This window comes from Mustela nigripes, chromosome 2 (genome assembly GCF_022355385.1).
Source record: "Mustela nigripes isolate SB6536 chromosome 2, MUSNIG.SB6536, whole genome shotgun sequence".
Classification (NCBI taxonomy): Eukaryota; Metazoa; Chordata; class Mammalia; order Carnivora; family Mustelidae; genus Mustela; species Mustela nigripes.
The window spans coordinates 216,356,525-216,377,881 of record NC_081558.1 but is presented as its reverse complement, the minus strand read 5'-3'; the positions used below and the strand labels follow the sequence as shown (position 1 = coordinate 216,377,881).

The following is a 21,357-nucleotide window of genomic DNA, read 5'->3' as shown; positions in this document are numbered from 1 at the left end:
GGCAGACAGCGGCTTGAGCAGCTGCCCTCCGCTGACATCCTAGAAGAAATGTTCCAGCGCCACCATTCCCGTGTCACCAAATTCTGTGGTCAGGACACAGACTCCCCAGGCCTCAGAAGACCGTGTGCCACCCATGCGTCTGCCGGCGGCAGCTAGGTGCTGTGGCCTTTGCTGGAGGGACCAGCCCAAAGGGGGCAGGACGCGCCATCCCAAGACAAGATGGCAGGAATGCGCTGAGCCCCTCGGAGGCAACCCAGGAGAAGGGCTCATTTTCACGGCCCACTGCATCCCTGTTTCAAAAATCGTGCAAGTCAGGATGATGGAGGCTGATTATACCATTCCTGGCAATGAGGCGGCACTAAGAATAGAAAACATTATTAAGGAGCTTTATTATCCTGCGTGAGCAAACGCACTGGTGCTCACATTCCAAGCACGCACTTGGCTGGCGAGGGACGAGAGCCAGCACCCCGTTTGGCCGTCGACCTTTGGGGCGTTCCTGTCCTGCTGGCGGTCAGCAGGGCCAGGGCGGCGAGACCTCAGCTGCTCAAAGCCGCGCTCTGGGTCATTCCCAGCGACAGCTACAGTTTACTGAGCACGTACCAAGGGGCAGGCGCCGGGCCAAGCATTTGGCACCAACGGCCTCATTTGTCTTTGCAAGAACCCCGTGGGGTGTGCTTTCCACTTCCGACTCTGCAGGGAATGGACGGGCGGTGTGGCGAGAAGGTGTCTCGAGGCTGTGTCATCTAACTGACAAGTGACTGGGGGCAGCTCTCCCAAAGACGGGGAGCTGCGTGCAGCACGGACCCCGGGGAACCCCGGAGTGTGCAGGACAGAGGCGAGCAAGGGAAGAGAGCCAGCCGAGGGTGGGTCAGTGTAGGGCTATCGTGGGGGGCAGAGGCCATCTGCAGCTCGTTGGGTTGGGGGGGCCCAGAGCAACGATGTGTCGGTGACCTCAGAGACCTGTCTGACACCTGCAAGGACACGGTGCGTTTGTCCCTGGGTTCTCTCTCTCCCTCTCTCTCTCGGAGGGACTGTCCCGGGCGGTGAGCCCTCAACACGTCCCACAGCCTTGCGCCTGGGCGGGGAGGTCTGCAGGCAGTGCGGGGAGGGGGGTCTCGGGTTGGAGGAGGCCGGCCCGCCGGTGGCACCGGCAGTCTCTGATCTGTGCCACTGAGCACACGCCGGACTCTGAGAATGTCTTAATGTTTTATGTGACCCAGTAGATCTCAAAATATACTTCAATATACATCACACGAAACTGTGCACACCCACGTCCCTGTGGCGTCACTCCCGGCAGCCCAGAGGGGAAGCCACCCGACAGCCGTCAGCGGGTGTGTGCTCATGCAGAAGGTGGCTCGTCTCTGTGCCGGGACGCGTTCGCCCATGAGCAGGAATGACTGCTGACACAGGCCACAATACCGAGCAGCCCCGTACACGCTGTGCTCCCGGGGCAGGAGGCCAGACGCACAAGAGGACCTCCAGACGGGCATCTCCATGGCGACAGTGGTTGCCAGGGACCGGGGCGTGCAGGCAAGAGGACTGAATGCCGATAGGTGCGGGCGGCAGAATGCTCTGGAGTTAGACGGTGGTGGTGGTTGGACAAGGAAGTGACTGTTACTAAAAACCTGGAACCGTCCCCTTAAAACGGAGCATTTTGTGTTTGTGAACCGTAGCTCGCTGGGAAGACACGAAACCAACCCGAAACTGATCAGCGGGTGTTTTACATCCTTTCCCAGGGGCAGGGTCTTCACTGTCCCGTGTGCGTTTTACAGTTAGAGCACCAGGGTTTGGATGGTGGGGGCCTTCTCCAGTGCGGCCCCCTCCTGCCGGAACAGCTCACTGCCCGGAAGCCCCTTCGCCTTCGGTGTCCCGTGGTGTTGGCATTGTACTGAGCCGCTGGTCAGCCAGGGCGGGTCCCGGGCACTCACCGTGACTCCTGTTCCGTAAGCGGTGGGGAGCTGGTCCGGGGGCTCGCTTTCTCCGAGTCCCGAGCAGACAGGGCACCCGTGGCCGGATCCAGACGGGCCCTTCTGGCCTGGCCTCCCTGAGCCTCAAGATGGGGGGCCCAGCCCTGGAGCTCTGAGCCTTCCTGTGGGAACAGGGCAGGCAGTGCCCAGCGGATGGGGGTGTCTGTGGCCTGCTGGAATTCTGGGCAATGTCCAAGGTACAGCCAGGCACCCTGTCACTCCCGATCAGCCACCTGTCATCTCTCCATGATGGCTCCTGCTCTGTGCTTCTGGCGCGCTTTCCTTTTCTGTTCTTGGGAACAAGGATGATGAAGTTGTGAAGCAGGAAAAGGCCTTGAGCCACCCATGACCTCTGCCCAGGGTGACAGAAACAAGAGTCAGGCTCAGGCGCAGCCTCCACAGGGCCTCCCTGTGAAAGCACCAAGTGAGGCGGCCTTGGGTCACTTGTGTCAATAGAGAAATGATCCCTGACGCAGACCTGCCCCAGACGGATCCTTGTACCACCCGCCCCTGCCTCCCGCACCGGAGGCTCAGCCCAGGTGAGGCCCAGCCTGGGCTCCGAGGCCTCTGCTTCCCTTCCCGCTCTGATCACGGTGCTGGATCGGGGCGGGGGGGGGACGCCGTTCCTCCCATGATCCCTCCATCGGCTCCTGCAGGCAGAGGACGCCCCGCAGGCACACGCACGGGAACTGGCTGGACACTGAAATAACGCATCTGATCATCTGGAAAACGCCCTGTTTGGGCTTGAGCCGCTCAGATCCAGCAAAAGCGACGGGCAGCTCAAGGCTGTTCAAAAGACTCCGCTCCCTTCTGGCGAGAAGATGCATTAAGTTCCCTCCCGCGGTCTTAGCGGTTCCTATTTATTTTACCCGTAAAAGAGGGAAAAACAGTCTGTCCCGTGGTTGTCTCCCATACCCGGGCGAAGAGCGTGTCTTTCTGACAAGGTGTTTGGTAGACACAGAAGCTCCTCGTGTACGGGGGACGTCACGCTTCCTGTTCCGCGACCCGACGCCGCGGGCGTCCTCCATCTCCAGCACATCCCTGCACTTGCCACGGGGGTGGGGCCCGACCCTTCTTTTCTACGGAAAGTCATGTTTTCCCCAATACTCCTCGCTTCCCTGTTTCCAAACACCGAAGTCACAGACCTGCAAGACTGGGCATTTCCACACTGAATGTCTCTGTGAGGACGAGTTCGGGGCATTGATTGAAACGTGGGGTCGGCAGGAAGGACTGGGACCCCAGGGCTGGAGGCCTCAGCAGCTGCCTGGAAGTCTGGACCCCAGGCTCCCACCTCCTCTCCCGAGCTGCTTTTTCTTGCCATTGTGAGTGTGGCCTGTGGAATCACAGACACGGCGGCTACTTTGCGCCACACTCAGGGCTCTGGAAGCAGCTGGGCTGGGCGCTGATGCACGGGCGATAGGGGTGTTTCCCCGCAGAGAGCGGGAGTTAACATTCATAGAAAAAGTTCCAGAAGGAAAGACAGAGCTCCGTGTCCTTGCTTGTCTCAGGAAGACTCAGGCCGGGGGGGGGGGGGTCTGTCCCCAAAGGGAAAACCTAGAATTCCAGTGCCTTGGAAGAGAAGGGGTCCTCATGCACCAGAGCCGGGGCAAGGTGGGGTTAGCCTGACTGTCAGTGCGCCCAGAGTGGGGGTGGACCTGCCCCAGGCGGCGGTGTTCGCGGTGCTGGCGAAGGCACACCTTTCGAGGAAATCCACTTCTTACAGCTGCAGAGAACCTGGCTCCCAGGTTCCCCAGACAGCCAGGGGCACTCACACCGGCTCCAGCTTTTGCTCAGTTCTTTCCCTTAAGGGGCACAAACCCACCTCCGCTGGTCCACGTTGGACCCCAAAGTTACGCAGAAATCCCTCTTTATTCTTCCTCCAGTGACCGTCATGTAAATATCCGTGCACGGCTGCCCCACCCCCCAGTCGTCCTCCCCGAAGCTCATTCCCGTCTGGTCGGCCCCACGCTCAGTTTCGGCTTCTTTGTTCCTCAAAGGCTTCATTCTTCTGGCCCCTCTGTTCTGGATGGTGACAAGAAGCCAGTGTCCGGCTTCCCATGGAGTGCTGCACCCGAGTGCTGGGTCTCAGGGCTCCGTCCTGGGTCCCTCCTGCCAGCTCCCTTCCTCTCGGGGGGCGGGGAGGGGCTTACCAAGCCCTGGCAGCAAACACTGCCATCATCATCACCGTCACCAGTCCCACGACACACCCTCCGTGGAGAGGGAGATTAGCCTCCTCCAGACACATCAGCTCGACACTGGTCCCACGGCACGCTGCTCCAGTATGTTCCAAAGTGGGCTCCCTTCTCCGGCAGCCATGACACCCTCAGCTGGTTCCCTGTGGGAGGTGCTGTTCCTTTTTGGTGACCCTGGAAGCTTCTCTGACGGCTCTTTCTTTCACATCCCATGTCAGCTCGGTCAGGAAAAAAGCTGGGGTCTTCCCCAGAACACGCCAAAATCTGAGCAGTCCTTACCACCCCTGCGGCCCCCTCACTCCCCTCTGCCTATAGAATTAGAGCAGTAGCCTCTCGATGGGCCTTCAAGGTCTCACATGATGGGCTCCCGATGTCCCCCAAAGTCATCTCCAGGAATTCAAGGGAGCTCCCAGAGGCATTGCATGTTAGCAATAGGACTGAACCATCCCTGGAGTAAGGGTCCTCTGCAATTGTCCTAGCAAAGCCTAAAAACGGGTCTCAAAGCCATCACACTGATTTGTAAATAACTCAACTGCCTGCCAGGACAGAGCTACATTCTTAACCGACTGAGCCACCCAGGCGCCCCCCAGAGCTACATTCTTTAATGGGAGAAAACGAAACCCAGATGATCAACAACATGCAAAAAATGCACATATGGGTCTGTACAAAGAAATGCAGAAGAAATATAATTGACTGTGGAAAGCAAAAAAATGATTAACAGCGGGTTATGGGGCTTAAAACATAGGCCGCATAGAAGTAAAATGTATGACATGGAGCACTGGTGGGGAGAAATGCCAGGACTCTAGTCCAGGACCCTGTGTCATCAAGGCAGCATAGTAGAATTTGTGATATGTTATTGCTACAGTCTGTGAAACCCAGAGCAGCCAAGGAGAAATAGAGGAAGGACAGCTCAGAGACAGAGTGGAGAAAAAAATGCTCGGGATCTAAAAGATATAGGAAAAGAGAGAAAAAAGTGAAAAAAAAATGAGATGAACAAAATGAGTAGTAGATTTAACCCAACTGTATCTATGATTATGATGATTATAAATGACTTAACAATTCCATCCGAAAGGCTGAAATTGCCAAAATTGGTACGTGGTGTCAATCAGAAACAGCTTCAAGGACGGAGACACAGATAGTCCAAGTAAAAGGACGGAAAGAGGGCACCGTGGGGACGAAGCCTACGGGAGCCCCATAGCTGCATTCGCAGGAGATGAGGAAGATGCTCAAACCAAGGATAGAACCAAGGATAAAGGTCCCATTTTCCTAAGGATAAAGGGATTGGCCCATCCGGACGACACAACAGTTTTAAATAAGTACGCACCCCATAACAGGCATTGGAAATGCATAAAGCACAGCCTGACAGACTGAGAAAAGCAACGAGCACATTGCAAGGGCTTGGATGTTTCGGTGCCCGTCTTTTAGTAATCGACAGAACGAGTAGACAGAAAAACAGAGATACGGGAAACTTGTGCTACTTATCAGCCACCTTGACCTGAGGGATCCTGATGGAATAGTCCACCTAATAACAGCAGGATACGCACCCTTTCCAGGTGTCTCTGGAGCCGTCACCAGGATACCTCATGCCTCTCAATAAATTAGGAAAGATCAGAGTCATACAGGCTCCACTTTTGACACAATGGAGTTAACTTAGAAATCAGTAACAGAAAGGTAACTGGAAAATGCACAACCGTTTGAAAACTACACGACACTCTTCTAAATGACAAGGGGGTCCGAGCCGGGAGCACAAGGTGAGTCAGAAAACACTTTGAGCTGCGTAAGTATGAAAACACAGCACATCAAAGCCCACGAAATGCAGCTAAGTTGTACTGAGAGGTGACTTTCGCTTCAAATTACTATGCAAAAAAGAGAAAGATCTAAAATTAATGACTGAAGCTTCCACCTCTGAAAGCCACAAAGAGAGGAGCAAACTAGGTGTGGGGTGGGTAGAAGGAAGGAGGTAAAAGGGTCGGAGGAGAAATCACTGAAACAGGAATCAGACCCACAATAGAGAAAACCAATGAAGCTCGGAGTGGACTCGTAGAAAAAGAAGTCAATAAATGTATACGTCAGACCAATTCACTGGTTGAGAAGAGAGAAGATATAAATGTTCAGGATCCCGAAAGAAAGAGCGGGTCGCACTCCAATCCCACAGACACAGACGAGATGGCAAGGACTTCCCGAGCTCCAGCAGAAGGGGCACCACTTCCCAAAGTCAGTCCCACGTACGCAGAAAACCCGGGCGTACTTCCCTCTTAAGGACACTGAGCTCATAGTTTAAAACCTTCCCACAAAGAAAGTCCAAGCATGGTGGACTCACTAGTGAATTCTGTGAAACACGTTCCACCACTACATGAAGTCTTCCGGAAGGCAGGAGGGCAGAGCACGTCCCCACTCACCCCCTGAGGCCGACATCACCGTAAAGCCCAAACCAGAAAAACGCACTGTGAGAATATAAGACTGGATCTCTTGTGGATACAGATACAAAAATCTTCCGCAAAACATTTGCGAACTGAATTCAAAACAAAAAAGATACTATGCCATGGCCAGATGGAGTTTATACTAGGAATTCAGGGTTAATGTTTGAAAATCAATCAACAGACCCACCACGAACAGAGGAGTAAAAAGCATGATCATCTCCAGAGAGGCGGAAAAAGTATCTGACAAAATCCAACACGAATTTATGGTCAGAACTCTCAACCAATGAGGAATTCAGAAAACAAAGCCCTCAACCTGGTAAAGGGAATCTATAAAAAACCCGACAGCCAACATTGTAACTGATATTGAAAAGACTCACATTCTCTCGAAGATGAGGACGGAGTTAAGAACCTGCATTCTCACACCTTACACTGACTGCTCTTGTAGCTAGACACCCTAGCCAGGGCAACACGTCAAGAAAAAGAAAAGAACCAAATGACACCCAGATTTAAAAGGAAGAAGCAATTCTCTGTTTGCAGACGTAGAAAGTCACAGGAAATCTGCAAAAAGGCACTTGATCTGCTAAGAGAATTTAGCGAAGTCAATACACAAAGCCTGTTATATATATGTTTTTGATTTTTTAAAATTATTATTATTAACACATCATGTATTACTTGCCCCAGGGGTACAGGTCTGTGAATCACCAGGCTTACACACTCCACAGCACTCACCATAGCACATTATATTTTTAGAAGCTAAAAGCTGCTGGGACTTGACCTAAAAATCCATTGATAACAGCATTACAAAGATTAAATCCTTAGTGATAAATTTATCAACATCTCTTCAAGAACTTTGCCCTGACGACTATAATATATTGCAAGATATTAAGAGAAACCTAGATAAATCGAGAGAAGCCACATTCTGAAGACTCAACATTATAGATCATCACTGTAATTCTTTTCTTTTCAAGATTTTATTTATTTATTTGACAGAGAGAAATCACAAGCAGGCAGAGAGGCAGGCAGGGGGGCGGGGGGAAGCAGGCTCCCTGCCGAACAGAGAGCCCGATGCGGGGCTCGATCCCAAGACCCTGAGATCATGACCTGAGCCGAAGGCAGAGGCTTAACCCACTGAGCCACCTAGACGCCCCTTTCATAATTCTTTTCGAAGCGTTCTATGTATTCAGTACAACTTCAAAGTCCCAGCAGACTTCTTTTTTGGTGGTAACTGACAGACGGAGTCTAAAATTTATTTGAAAATAAAAGGAACTTGAAAAAGAAATAACAGGAACTTGGAATAAGTAAAACATTTTCGACAAAGAAGAAAGCAAGCGGCCGACTTGCGTTTGCTGGTTTCAGCACTTCCTGTGAATGCACAGTGGTAAGACGGCGTCGGGGGCCGAAGCCCGGACATGAACTCGGCGGATGGGACAGGACGGCAAGTCCGGAGAAGACTCACCCGTACGGGGACAACTGAGCTTGGACGAGGATGTCACAAGAATTCGCGGGGGGAAAGGACTGTCTTTCTGACAAACGTCCTGGAGCACGTGGCTGTCCTCACAGAGAGAAGGACCGGACGGTGGGCCCGACGGAGCACCGCCCTCCGAAGAGCAGGCGGAGGGAGGGAAAAGCAGTCACCTCCCTGCGGAGAGGCCAGGGAGCCAAGGGGATGTCCTGGACCCCTTAGTTCTTTCCCCAAATCCACACCCCCGGGCCAAGCCCGAGGAACACATCTAACCAACTTGGCCTGGGGGACATTCTACAGATGCTCTGGGACCAAACAAGGGGAGTGGGAGCCCCTGCGAGACCAGGGCCGACCCAGAAGACCCAGTGATGAGTGCGCGGTGGGCTGCGCCGCCGCTGGGATGCCGGAGCGGGAAAGGGACCTCAGGAGAGAAGCTGGGGAGATTCGGATAAAGAATGGGGTCTACTTCATAACGACGTAAAAATAAAGATCATGTGTTTTTTTTTTAACCACATCAGGGCTCGAGTGCCTTTTATGTTAAAGAGGAATTTTCATCCTAGAAAAAGTGAGAACTCCTACTTTATTCTAACACCTGCTATCGAAACAGCTGCTCGGGCATTGAAGAACATTCAAAGGGACCAGGGCCCCTGTGTCAACACTGTCACTTTCAAGACGAGAAAAGGCCCAGACGACTCAGTGTCTCGTCACCCCGCCCAGCACCCGACCGGTGGCTTCAGTATTCTGTTCTCCAGAATCTTCTGAAAAATCTGGGGCGCTTGGGTGGCTCAGTCGGTTAAGCATTTGCCTTCGGCTCAGGTCATGTGATCGAGCCCCGCATTAGGCTCCCTGCTCAGCGGGGAACCCACGCCCCCCTCTCCCTCGGCTGCTCCCCCTGCTTGTGCTCCCTTGCTCTCTCCGTCAAATAAATAAATAACATCTTCAAAAAAAGAATCTTACAAAAACTCAATCTTATAAAAATCAAAATTAAATTAACCTCACAGTTTAGAAAGAAAAGCCTCAGCGTTTGGCTTAGGCCATACAGTAAAGGTCAACTTGAAACGGATCACAGACCGAAATGTAAAAGCTAAAAAAATAAGATAAAATAAAACCTTCAGGAGCATGGAGCATGCATGGCCAATGACCCCACGGGCAGGGGATGAACTGCGATTTCGGAGATCGGGCACCCAAAGCAAAACCATAAAAGAGCAAAACGGATCAACCAGGCCTTAGCAGAATCTGGTATTTCTCCTCCCTGAAAGGCTCTACCAGGAAAATGCAAGTGAGTCAGGCGGGAGAAACCATTCCCAGGACGTCTGAGTAACGGGGTGTGTCAGAACGACCGGGAGCGCTCACGGGTCGACCTAAGGGAACTCAGTCTGGACGACTGTGACGGATCACGTAGGAAGATTCATGACCGGTTAGTAAATGCTTTCTCCTGGTGAGTCACCCGGGAAACACAGATGCAAACCCAGTGCAGGGCCACCACCCACCCGTCGGAAGGGGTCACATAAAAGGGCAGACAGTTCCAAGTGCAGGCGAGGAGGGCGCACACGCCGTGAGTGGGAAGGCAAAACGTTGCCGCCACTTTGGAAAAAATGGACTGGATTTTATTTTTAAGTGAAACAAGCACAGTCCCGTTCATTCCGAGAGACATCGGAGTACATGTCCCCAGAGAGGCACGCCCTTGAGTGCTTATAGCTGCCTTGCTCATAAAGTCCCCAGTCTGGAGGGGACCCGGGTGTCCTCTAACGGGAGGCCGGGTCATCACGCTGGGTCCGGCCACACCACGAAGCCTTCCCAGCAGTAAGAAGGAATGAGCCGCTGGGACGCCCCACACCGTCCGGCGTCAAAGACGACAGGCTGAGTCAGAAAGGAGTGCGCGCTCTGCGTGACGGGCTTTATACAGCGCTCTGGGAGAGACGGCTCTACGGGGTCAGAGAGCGGCTCAGCTGACAGGGAGCGGGGTGGGGGTTCTGGGGGAAGGGGCACAGGAGAGCCCTGTCAGGTAACGGAAAAGCTCTGTGTCTTGATTCTGGTTCACGGCGACGAGCGGGATGCATTTTTCAAAGCTCATCAGAGCCTACATGTAAGTGGGAACAGTTCATGGCGCATGAATCATCCATAAATAAGGGACATAAAAGATCCGAAAGGAATTGGGTTTTGGCAAAACAGCACCGCTGGCTACACGAAGCATCCCGGGGGCTCGGGGGCTGCAAAGGGCCCACCTTTGTAGGTCACAGTCTGAGTGAGCGGGACAGGCCCTGCGTCCAGGAGGACGCGGGAGGGCGCGTCACCAAGCGTCTGCTGAGTCTGTAGGGACAGCAGGGGAGGGAGGCTCCTGAGGGACTTCCGGGGCGGGGGGTCTAAGATAGGGATTTGGGTTCTGCAGTCGCACGGGGTTTTGGATTCAGATGCTTACCTAATACACATTCAAGCACAGGGGCAGTCTGGAGCCTTCTTTTTTTCTTTTAATTTTAAAAATGATAGCAGGGCCTTACCAGACAGCTGCTTGACGGCCACGGGTCTCACTTTGTAGGGGGTGCTGCAAGAGAGGGGACAGTTCGGACGTGAGATGCCGTTCAAGGTGCTCTCGGCGCGCCTGCCCTGGGAGATAAGCTGCTCGGGATAAATTAGAATTCAGCGGATTAGGGTTTTTTTTTTTTTTTTTTTCTTTTTTTCTGAAATTAGTTTCTTTGGCTGTTCTGAGCTTCCTCGTTCGGAAGAATTCCAAATACTTTAAGTACAGCATTTAAATGATGAACTCCCTCTGTGATGTTCGTGTTTGGCGAGCTGAACACAGTCTGTGATCGGTCCCGTTGCTACTCGGGTGCAGGAGGCCCCTGCGACTGGCAGAGACCCCAGGGCTGCTCGAGTGCCCCCGACGCCCGACGGACGCGGGGAGGCTCTCCGTCCTCGCCCAGCTCGAGCCCGTGGCAACCCCATCTCTCAGCTGCACGAGGGAAGACGGGTCTGTCCCATCGGATGCCACCCTGGTCGTCCCGAGGCCAGAAGGGATGGGAGAGTGTTTGCCCTTGACACACAAGGACCTGTGGCCGAGGGGGCGGGAAACCACAGGAAAGAGGTTCAGGGAAACGCAATCGCTGAAAACAGTTTTTAAGAAAGCGTCCTCAAGAGAGATGCTGTTTTTTACCCAGTGGTTAAGCGAAATTTCAAGCCTGCGAACAGGCAGGCCAGAGGGGACCAAGGAGACAGGTGCCCTGGCGTCGCCGGCGGGAGCACGCACGGCCATGGTCCTGGGGTAGGTGTCCTGGCGGGACTGTTAACAGGAGAATACGCAGTCCTCTGACTCAGCCCACGGATGTAGGAACAAGGGTATCGGATGAAATGGGCCTGTGGGACACCGTCACAGGTCACTTGTCTGTGTCAGCTGTTTGCCTGGTTGGTCATTCAGTTTGTCACAAGTGGTGACATCTGGGTCAGGGACGGGTGACAGAACAGTGGACGGATGAAACGCGCCTGTCCTCGGGCACCTGACAGTCCACATGCAAGTTCACACTGAGGGGGTGGGTGTCACTGCCCTGTCCGAACGGCTAAGCTCTCGAAATCCTCGGGCCCGGTCAGCAGGGCACAGAGGATCTGTTCGCTGTGCCACGGAGTGTCCGTCTGTCGTTGAAGAGGGAGACGCATGACCCGAGGGTCTGGGAGGGTCTGGGAAGGGGCTGGGCTTGCTGTGGACCCGCAGAGAACATGCATGGGAAACCCAGTTTCCTGTGGGGACTCTGGCGTACCCAACGGCACAGCATGCCGGATGGGGCCTCCTGTGGCTCAGCAGTCCCAGGCCACATGGAAAACTCTGACAGCTGAAAACATGAATATAAAAGCTGGAGGGCCCAGCTACCCTGGGGAAAGGGCGGACAGCGCCGTGGGGGGTCCTCCCGCTGCAGTGTCGAGAAGCGAGTTCATGCCCGCCCTGGGCCTGCCCCACTCTCGCTCAGGACAGGGCCCTGCTTCAGGAGATCTTCTGGAAGTCGCTTACATGGAACTAGGGATTCATCACCCTAGGCACAGTGTCCTAATGTGTCTGGGTTCTGGCAGCTTAGGTCACGCCTGGTTTCCAATGCGTGTGGGTTCGAGCACTTCTCATGTTTTCCACACTCTCCACCAGCGGCGCTCGCCAGGGGCTGCACCTGGAGTCGCCCGGTGAGCTCTAAGCAGTCCCTCAAAACTCCGCATTGGACGGGTCCTAGCAGGGGTCTGGGCACTGGGGCTTTGTGGAGATCTCTGGTGTTTCAGTCCTCAGCAGGGCTGAAAGTCACTGGGTTGGTGGGACTGGTCACACTAGAATGGTGGGACCCCCAGGCAGAGGGACCAGAGAGAACCAGAGCAGACGGGGCCTTGCGGGGGGTGGAGCAGAGACCCCTGAGTGCACCTGCCTCCCCGGGGCGGAGGGTCGGAAGCAGACACAGGTGGCGGGGAAGCCAGCGGAGGGAGAGGAGGTCCCATCAGCTGAGGGGCAGAGGGGTCCCGCCCAGCATCCCCACGACCACCTCGGCGCCCAGAGAAAAGCCAGTCCTGGGGCCCAGGCCCAGGGAGAACCTGGGGGCACAGAGAGGGAGGGAGGAGGGCGGCCTCCCGCAGAGCTGGGTCGGGGCTGGTGACCTCTGAGCGGATAACCAGTAACTCTGTGAAGAGAAAACGCCAGAGCATCTCGACCTCGGCCCCCCTGGCGTTTTAGGCAGTGAGTGTCTGCACTGGGGCTGTCCTGAGTCCCTGTCAGGGCCTGGGAGGCTCCTGCACCCGGCCCGGCTGGGGGGAGCAGGTGCACAGACCTTGGGTGGGGGGGACCTTCGGGGACCTACAGTGAGGGTCTCGGACCACCCCATCGCAGGGATGCCACATCCTACACGGGCCCTCCAGCCGCTGGGGCACGAGAGGGGTCTGCCCGGGACATGTTTTTTCCTTCCAGCTCTGAATGGCCCAAAGGGCTGGGCCCCCGGGACGGCCCGACGGCCGGATTAACAAACGTCCCTCAGAGCAGATACTGAGCCACCGACAGGGGAGCTTGAAGGGGGTGCCCCCCCATGGGCCCTGCTCCCTGGCCTTGCACAGCTGCAGACAAGAAGTGGGGGCCCCTGGGACTCGGCAGGCCGCTGTCCAAGGGGCCGCCCAGCGAGGGGAGGGGCTCTGCTCGGACGCCTTGTCCTTCCTCCGGCCCCACGATGGGCGCTGCTGACTCCTCGAACCTTCACTAACCCCTTTCCCCTGCCAGGCCTTTCCGGGTTTAGCTCCTCGGGACCCCGGGGTCCCCACTGTCCCGGGTGGAGGCGTCTAGCGGGCAGCCCCAGGTCCGCACCAGGACCCGGCCCAGTGGCAAACACAACACCCCCAGGGCCACGGTCTGGGAACCTTCCAGAGCAGGACGGGGCCGTCGGCATTCAGCCCGGGGCCTGGCTCCTCTGCTCCTCACCAGACTTCGGGGTCTCAGTTTCCTGTCCGTGCCTCCTCTGAGGACCCTTGTTGAGGGCAAGCCGTCCCAAGGGCCCTGAGCCCACCCGCGCCCGTGATTATCTTGGAAAGGGACCGGTCTGCAAAGGACCCTCGCACCCCTGCCCCGTCTTTGGTTTCAGTTTGGCTTTTCCTACAGCCGTGAATTAAGAGGACACTGTGGGGCCGGCCCCCCGTGTGCAGGGACGTCTCGGAGGGGCCACGAGGGTGCTGAGCGGCGGAGGCCACTGCTTACCGTTCGGAATTGGCCGGCATGGTGGGGTCGATGGACACCATGGCGTCGTCCGCAGTCAGCAGAGAGATGGTCGTGTTCCTGGAAGACACACCGTGTCAGTGTCCCTGAGTCCTAAGGGACAAGTGGCCCGGCCCCAGGGCAGGGCAGAGCCTGTGTGTAATTCCAAGGGCTCCGTCCGTTTTTGAGGGCTTTAAAGTGGGAAGGGGAGGCAGTCTAAGTTACGGAGCAGGGATGAGACCCGAGCGTGGCTGCAGGTCAGCAGGGAGACCTCTGCCCTCAGCTTCACTGCCCCTGGGAGCCACGGGGGCGGGGACCTCTCCTAGGAAGCAGTTTCTAGTGGGGAAACCGAGTCTCCACACCACCGCCCCCAACCCCTCGTCCCCGGGCCTCTGCTGAGCTGGTGTGTGTGTGTGTGTGTGTGTGTGTGTGTGGCCTTGGACACGTGATTTAACCCTCTCTGGTCTCCGGTGGCCTGCAAAGGTGTCGGGGGTGGCACTCGAATCTCCGGTCATTTGCGAGAACCGAACGAGTCTGTTTCCCAGCGCGATGCTCCAAGACGCCCAGGCCGCGGCCTGTTTCTGCCGCTGCAATCTGCAGTTTGCGGTAAGGTCCGGGCGACGCCTCGGCCTGTCCTCCCCTGCCAGTGACCCCTTCCTCGACCCAGGTCGCCGCGCCGGGCTCAGGGGCCACACAGAAGGTGACCCCGACCACCCTTCATAGTCAGAACGTCACAGAAACTGCACTCGGACAGACCGTTCGCCGCGGGAATAACCTGGGAATTCTGACGATTCTACGGGGATTCCCGCCTTTTCAACTGTTTTCTGAAAATCTGTCTTTCCCAAACAGGGCTCTGCGGCACCCCGCCCAGCCGCCTCCCCCAGATAGAAAATCGCGCCCACAGGATCGTTTGGGGCTGGGGGACCCAAGCCAAGACACAACCCCCTCCTGGGTCCTTCTTCAAATAAATAAAAAGGGGAAATGACCCTCTTAAGACGGTGATTTCTGTCTAGTTCCGCCCAGCGGTTTCCTGCAGGCATCGCCGGGGAGGGGTGGGGGGGTGGAGGCCGCTGCGCCCTCCTGCAGGTCTCACTCACTGACTGGGAAGGGTCCCCAAGTGCGAGGTGAGCCACGGCGCCCTGGCCCACCCGTCACCCCTGGGACCTGGCGGCTGGCCCTCCCTCCCAGACAGGGTCCTCTCTGGAAGCCAGTGCCCTGCTGGTGGGGGCGGGGCATTCTGGGGGCGGGCCAGGGGAGGGGTGGCCTGGGGGGCGGGGCGTTCTGGGGGCGGGGCGAGCTGGGCCACTCACCGGGGCAGGCCGGTGGCGATGCAGAACAGGTCCATGATGTCACTGGAGTTACAGTACTTGCTGAAGACCACCTGCAAGACACAGCCGCAGGGCATGAGGGGCGGTGGGGGGGGAACCGGTTTCCATGGCGACGTCACCGCGTCACACGTTCTCTCCGGCCCCTCCCGCAGGTCCGCAGCCGCGGCCTGGAATGCCACCCGAGGTCTCCTCACCCAGTCCATCCATACAGACCGTGACACCGGCCGTCCGTTGTGCCCGAAACGGTCATGAAGGCAGAGCTCCCGCCCACGAGACAGCCGCCCAGGTCGGGGCCGACCACGGCCACCACCGCCTGACGCACAGACTGACTCCCTCGCCTCCCGACAGCCCACCGCCAGGAGTCCCCGGGAGTCCTGGGGGCTCATCGGCTGGACCCGTGCTCGACCAGAGCTCCCTGCTAAGCCAGGCCCAGGGCAGAGGCCTCCTGAGTTCCGTGGAAGAGCTTTCCAGCGGGACTTTCCGCGGAGAAACGGAGCTGCGTGGCCAGCTGGCCGTGCTCAGGGAGGGTGTAGAAGGGCGTCGTCGCCAGCCGAGAGGGGACCCGAGTGAGGGCCAGGGCTCCCTGGTGTCCCCTGCCAGCTTCAGGCTGTGACCTCCTACCCGGGACCACTCCTGGCTCACCACACCCCACCTCTGCGAATCTGAAAGGTGTGGTATTAAGCCGGACAGTAAGGAGGGACTGGCCCGGCCACATACCTCCGGTGACCAAGCCTGGGCTGTGACGCACACAGGCTTCATGCAGCTCCCGCTCCAGCCGGGGGAGAGAGGAGCTGGTGTGCGCCGCCCACCCCTGCACTCCTGTCCCTGTTCGGCACCAGACGGGGTCAGGGCAGGACCAGCCACGGCTTCCACGTCCACTCCGGCTCTGACCATGCGTGGCCATGGCTGCCAGAGCGTGTTTCCCACGTGGAGGTTGCGTCTTGCTCCATGGAGCCTGGAGCCCGGGTGGGCCCTGCCAGTGGCGGCTGCTCAGGGGACCCTGGCTGCCCTGGGTGGTGGCGGGAGGTTGGGGGGGGTTGCCGTACTCCGTGTCTGCCCGACACTAGCCCCGATTTCTGGAGCGCGCATTTACCGATGTGCATTTCTGGCCTGGAGTCCATGTGCGAATTCTCAGACAAAGCAACATTTAAGGAAAGCCGGTCTTAATACGCACTCTCCGTCCTGCTGTGGTTTCTCCCCTTCCCCTCCTTAAGAGAGGACGACGGGCAGCCGCGGGGCTGATCGGTTGACAGTCGGGCAGGACGCGCAGAGGCGCGGTGACAGCCGTCTGTTATCTGGGTGTCGCAAACAGATGACTCGTGGCTCCCCCCCTGCTTATAACCCAGCTGTGGCGGGACCCGTCTGCCAAGAAAGTGACTCCGTCTTCGGGGCCTCGGGCTCCGGCAGGAGTAGGAGAGCCTCACAGAGCAGAGTGGGCCGAGTGTGCCAGGCCTTCGAGTGCCCGCCGGGCCCTTGCTCTGGGCACCTACATGGGAGAGCAGACCCGGCCCAGGCGGTGGGTGGGAGGTGCCTCCTGGCTGCTGCCTGAACGGCACTGATGGGTTTATCACATACTCGTGGGCGTGGGCATGAAGTCAACCGCCGCTAGCCACTGGGCTTCCTGCTCAGATGCTGGGTGCTGCGTCACCAGCCGGTCCCCATCCTGACCAAGGAGAGAACCACCTGGCAGTGAGGTTTGGGCTGGGTTTTACAAGCCGGGAACGACAAAAGCCAGCACAATCGCAGAAGAAGACATCAGTATGTGGATACGCCCAGGAGGGGACTAGGGACTGGGCAGGGTGGGGGTCGGGGCAGGTGCCCCCTCGAGGGGGCTGAGCATCCCTGGGGAGCTCCCCTGCGAGGCTGACTGCCATCTTTATCACCAGGGGGACAATCTCAGATGCTGGCAAGCCATGAGGGCCCTCGGCAGCTGTCGAAATCACAGAAAATGTCTGTGGGACCTCTCCAAATCATTAAGAAAACGATCTGCATCGGACATGTCGTGCTTTGGGGGCTGGCTGTTTGAAAACAGGCGCTTACGTTCATTGTTGCTGTTACTGTGTACGCTGCCTGTGAATTTTTTACTCAATTGCCTTAGCAACAATTTTCACAGAGCTGTTTGGAACCGGCAGTAACAGATCTCCAGCAACATGTCCCTCACTACGATTCCTCTCCAGTGCTGCTCCCCGAGTGATTTTACGGGGCTCCGGCTGAAGATGGAGAGCCAGACGTGTAGACAACACACGGCTGTGGACCGCGGGGAGGAGGCGGAAGGGGCGACGATGCTGTCTTCTGTTGAGTCGCCTTCCGGCGGAGCAACAAGTGAGCTCAGGTCCTCGGTGCGGGGACCCCGCTCCGTGTCCTTCCTCTGCTTGATCGGAGCTGATGCTTCTGGGACGTTCCCTGCCCCTTGCACCAGCGACTCGTCCCAGCCCCCTGGACGTTCTTAAACTTGGCGGGAACGTGTCGTCCTCCGTGTATATGCTCTTGTCCTTCCTGACGACGCCTCTTAGTTATAAACGTCGCAGGGACTTCAGAAATCTCTATCCAACCCAAACAAGGGTGCTGACTTCTGAAAACGGTCATCCTGGCCTCTCAGGAAATGGCGGGAAATAAGCAAAGTGACGAATCGTGGAAAAGGGGTAGACAGCCCAAGTCTGGCGTCCCCGGATGCCCTTCTGCGGGGGAGGACATCGCACCGCGGGTGCGTCTGCGACGCAGAACACGGCTCGGCCACAACAAGGAGTAAATCACCCATCCACACAACTGGATGGGTCTCCAGGGGTTTGTGCCGAGTGAATAAAAGCCCATCCCCAAAGTTCCCACACCGTAGGGTTCCATTTAGGTGACGCTCCCGAAATGACGTAACTGTAGAGATGGAGAGATTGGCGTGAGCCGGGAGTTAGGGACGAGGTGGGTGGAGGAAGCAGGTGGGCGGGTCTGAATGCAGAGCTGTCCAGCCTGTCCCCGCGGTTGTGGCTGCAGGAACCTGCCCGTGGCATGGGACTGTAGAGACTTGGTACCCACAGTCAGACACCACAGTAAAATAGGGGAAATCCGTGCATGGTGGTGGCTTGTCTCGCGGTCAGCAGCCCAGTTGTGATACCGAACCGTAATATCACAAGAAGCTACCGCGGGGGCCACGGAGTAAAGGGTACCTGGATGTCTCTGCGTTATTTCTTAGAACGGCACGTGACTCTACAATGATCCCCCAGCGTTTATGTGGAACAGCTCCGGCTGGGGGTGGCGAGGGGGTGACCTGCCCGGACTGTGTGTCCACATGGCCCCGGGAAAGGCAGTTGGGCAAGGTGAGGAAATAATAATGCCGAACATGAGAATAAGAGCATTTACGATGTCGCAGGCTCCACTCGGGCACCTTCCTGACCTCGGCCGCCGCCCCGTAAGCAAAGACACGTGGCCCGGAGGGTCCTCTCATAGGACGGATCGCGCAGAAATGGAATTAGGCTAAACATCCTACCAATGACGGAATGATTCCATTTTAGGACGTCTCCATGACGGAACATTATTTTGGCATGAAAATCATGTTTTCTTAAGACTCCCTAATGCTATGTTGGAAAGTACTTGCCGACGCGACACCGAGTGAAATGATCGGGATAAAACATCACGTAGAAGAGAGCCGCTTGCACGCGCGTGTGCACACACACACCAGAACGCAGGAGAGGTCCCGAGATGCCTGGATTCTTTTTTTTTTTTTCTTTTTATGTGCTCTGCGTTTTTCAAAATATTCAACAATGAATATGCAGGACCTTCATAAGCACGAGAAAAGTGATCTGGATCTGGAGGCGAGGCTGGTCACTGATAACAGAACTTGCTGATGAACGTTCGTTCCCTCCTGATAGCACGTGAGGCATTTACATAAAATTCTTAGGAGAGAGAAAACATTTACCATTTTTTATTTGGAAAGAATATTCTTTGGCATTAAGCCAAGCAGATGAGGAAATTAATCAGAGGACAAAACCCAGAATTTAAATAGCACTCAGCAAGGGGCGGGGGGGGGGGGCCGGGGGGGGAAGGGGAGGCACCAGGAGAGCATCAGGGAAGTGGGGGGTCGCAGAGACAGTGTGGGGGTGGCGGAGGAGGAATCCAGAGCAGAGGCGAGGCCCGGTGCCTCCTGGGATGGAGCGGGGCGGGGAGGGGGTCCAGGCCTCTGGGCTGGCCACGGGTGCACCAGTCCTAACCTGGGGGACTGAGGGGGCCCTATGTGGCCCCGTGACCCTGGGGGGGAACTGGTGGTGGCAAACAGCAGGGAGAGGGTGGGAAGGGGGGGGGGTCCCTCCCCAACAGGTGCTCTGAGGGCCTGACGCATGCCGCCAGGCCTCACTCCCCATGGGCCCAGGATTTCCAGGCAAAGAATTTCCGAGCTCCAGACCTGATGAGAACGTCCCTCAGGTCCACCCATCTTCAAGACCCTGCTGAACTGAGGGTTCTGATGACCAGGCCGGGTGTGGGGGCCTGGGCACCTCTCTCAGGAGGCTGCAATGAGCCTGGGCAGGGGCCTCAAGGGCTCCGGGCCAGCAGGTGGGCTGAGAGCGGCTCAGGTGGGGAAGCCAGGACGGACTTGTGAAGGGGCCTGGGCTGGGGCGTGGGGCGTGGGGCGTCGGGACAGGATCCTGGTCCCCTGGGACTTGGACCTCCTTTAAGTAGCCTGTCTGAAATGCCTTTGGACATCATTACAAAGCAAACCCTTAGGTCTAATGACCTGAATATCAGTGATTGGAGACGGGGGACACATTATCTTCGGGGTCAGGCCTGCTTGGCTGTTACCTGCGAGGTTGCCCATGACGGCCATCCTAAGTCCTGGTGGCCACCAGGCAACGTTCTGGGGGCTAAAACCCGAAGTGAAGGCAGCTGTGGCTGAGCTCATGAGCCGGCAGCCGCCACTCTGAGCCCCTGCCTCCAGCTGCGGTGCCCGCTTCCAGCTGCGGTGCCCACACAAGGACCCTCCCCGTTTCCATTAGTTCTTCGGTGGGCGCTATCGATCTGAACTTCCAGAACAAACACGTCACTAACTCCTTATATAACCTTCTCATATTAGGATTGCTCGTGAGATTTTGTGGGGGGAATGAGTTCAGCTGCCCACGTGGTGCAAATCAGAGCACCAATTCTTCAGGCCATCAGGGCAGACAGCGGGTTAGTGGCTGCTCTCCGCGGGCTCCTTCTGAATCGGCAGGTCCTGCTTCGTCTGGAGGCTGTGCCATTCCAGCTGTTTCACAACCCCTGGGTCACCCCTGGCTGGTCTCTGGTGTCGTGCACTGCTCCAGGCACGGGCAGGGCAGAGGGGTGCGCATGGAAGAGTCAGAGATGTGAGTTTTCTGAACCGCTCCAAGACTCTGATTCTCCTACAAAAGGAGGAATGGTCCCTTGCCCGTGGAACGTTCAGAGGGTTCGTTATGACACAGAGGGCCTGGTATGCACTAAGTGCGAAGTTGTGCGGCCCCTGTGATTACTGGACGCGTCCCTGGAAACCCTTCCCTGGGAAAGGGGATGGGGAGGCTCCTCCTTGACCCTTTAAGACCGTTTACCCCAGCAAGAGGCACCAAGGGCACCCAGCCCTGACTCCAACACGGCGGCATTCCTCTTTCAGTAGAGGACGGCCGAAGGGTGTGCCATCTTGGGAATGCTGCCACAACGCAGGCACCATTGCTCTAACCGATACCCCCGTGCTGATTATCAACCACATTCAACTCTATCCAAACTGCAACAAAAGTGGGGTCAGAGCAATTCAAATACGTATTAATCAATTACCAGAATCAGCAGGTAGGAGTTAAAAAAAATACTCTGATAGACTCCGTGATCCCTGGGATTTCCCTGCGTCAGTTTTCTCTTCTGTTAAAGGTGGAAGGAAGTCTTTGGAGGATGAGGCCCCGTGGGCAGAACTGTGGGCAGTTCCTTTGCATCCCACGGAGCCCGGGATCCGTCCATTGGGGGAGCAATGGTGCCCAAACATCCTCCCGCACCAATGAGCTGAGGCTGAAGTCTGCATCTGCTGGTTTAGGTCAGGCTAATGATGCCAGCGCCGCCATCACCACGTCCACCTGGACCTCCTCCGCCACCAGCACCATCTCTGCCATCACCTCCACCACAACCTCCACCAGGACCTCCTCCACCACCAGCACCATCTCTGCCATCACCTCCACCACAACCTCCACCAGGACCTCCTCCACCACCAGCACCATCTCCGCCATCACCTCCACCACAACCTCCACCAGCAGCACCATCTCCGCCATCACCTCCACCACAACCTCCACCAGGACCTCCTCCACCACCAG

At 56.9% G+C, this 21,357-nt stretch overlaps 1 protein-coding gene across 3 annotated transcripts in view; it reads right to left on the bottom strand.

Annotated features, from left to right (window-relative positions):
- The window catches only part of PDE9A (phosphodiesterase 9A), an 81,825-nt gene that overhangs the window by 44,816 nt on the left and 15,652 nt on the right, over positions 1-21,357 (bottom strand). For all 3 annotated transcript variants that reach the window (XM_059392417.1, XM_059392418.1, XM_059392419.1), the window contains exons 2-4: positions 15,050-15,120; positions 13,743-13,820; positions 10,540-10,583 (exon numbers count right to left, since the gene is read on the bottom strand). In XM_059392417.1, the coding sequence (XP_059248400.1) occupies positions 10,540-10,583; positions 13,743-13,820; positions 15,050-15,120 (193 nt within the window). The remainder of the gene's footprint in view (positions 1-10,539; positions 10,584-13,742; positions 13,821-15,049; positions 15,121-21,357) is intronic.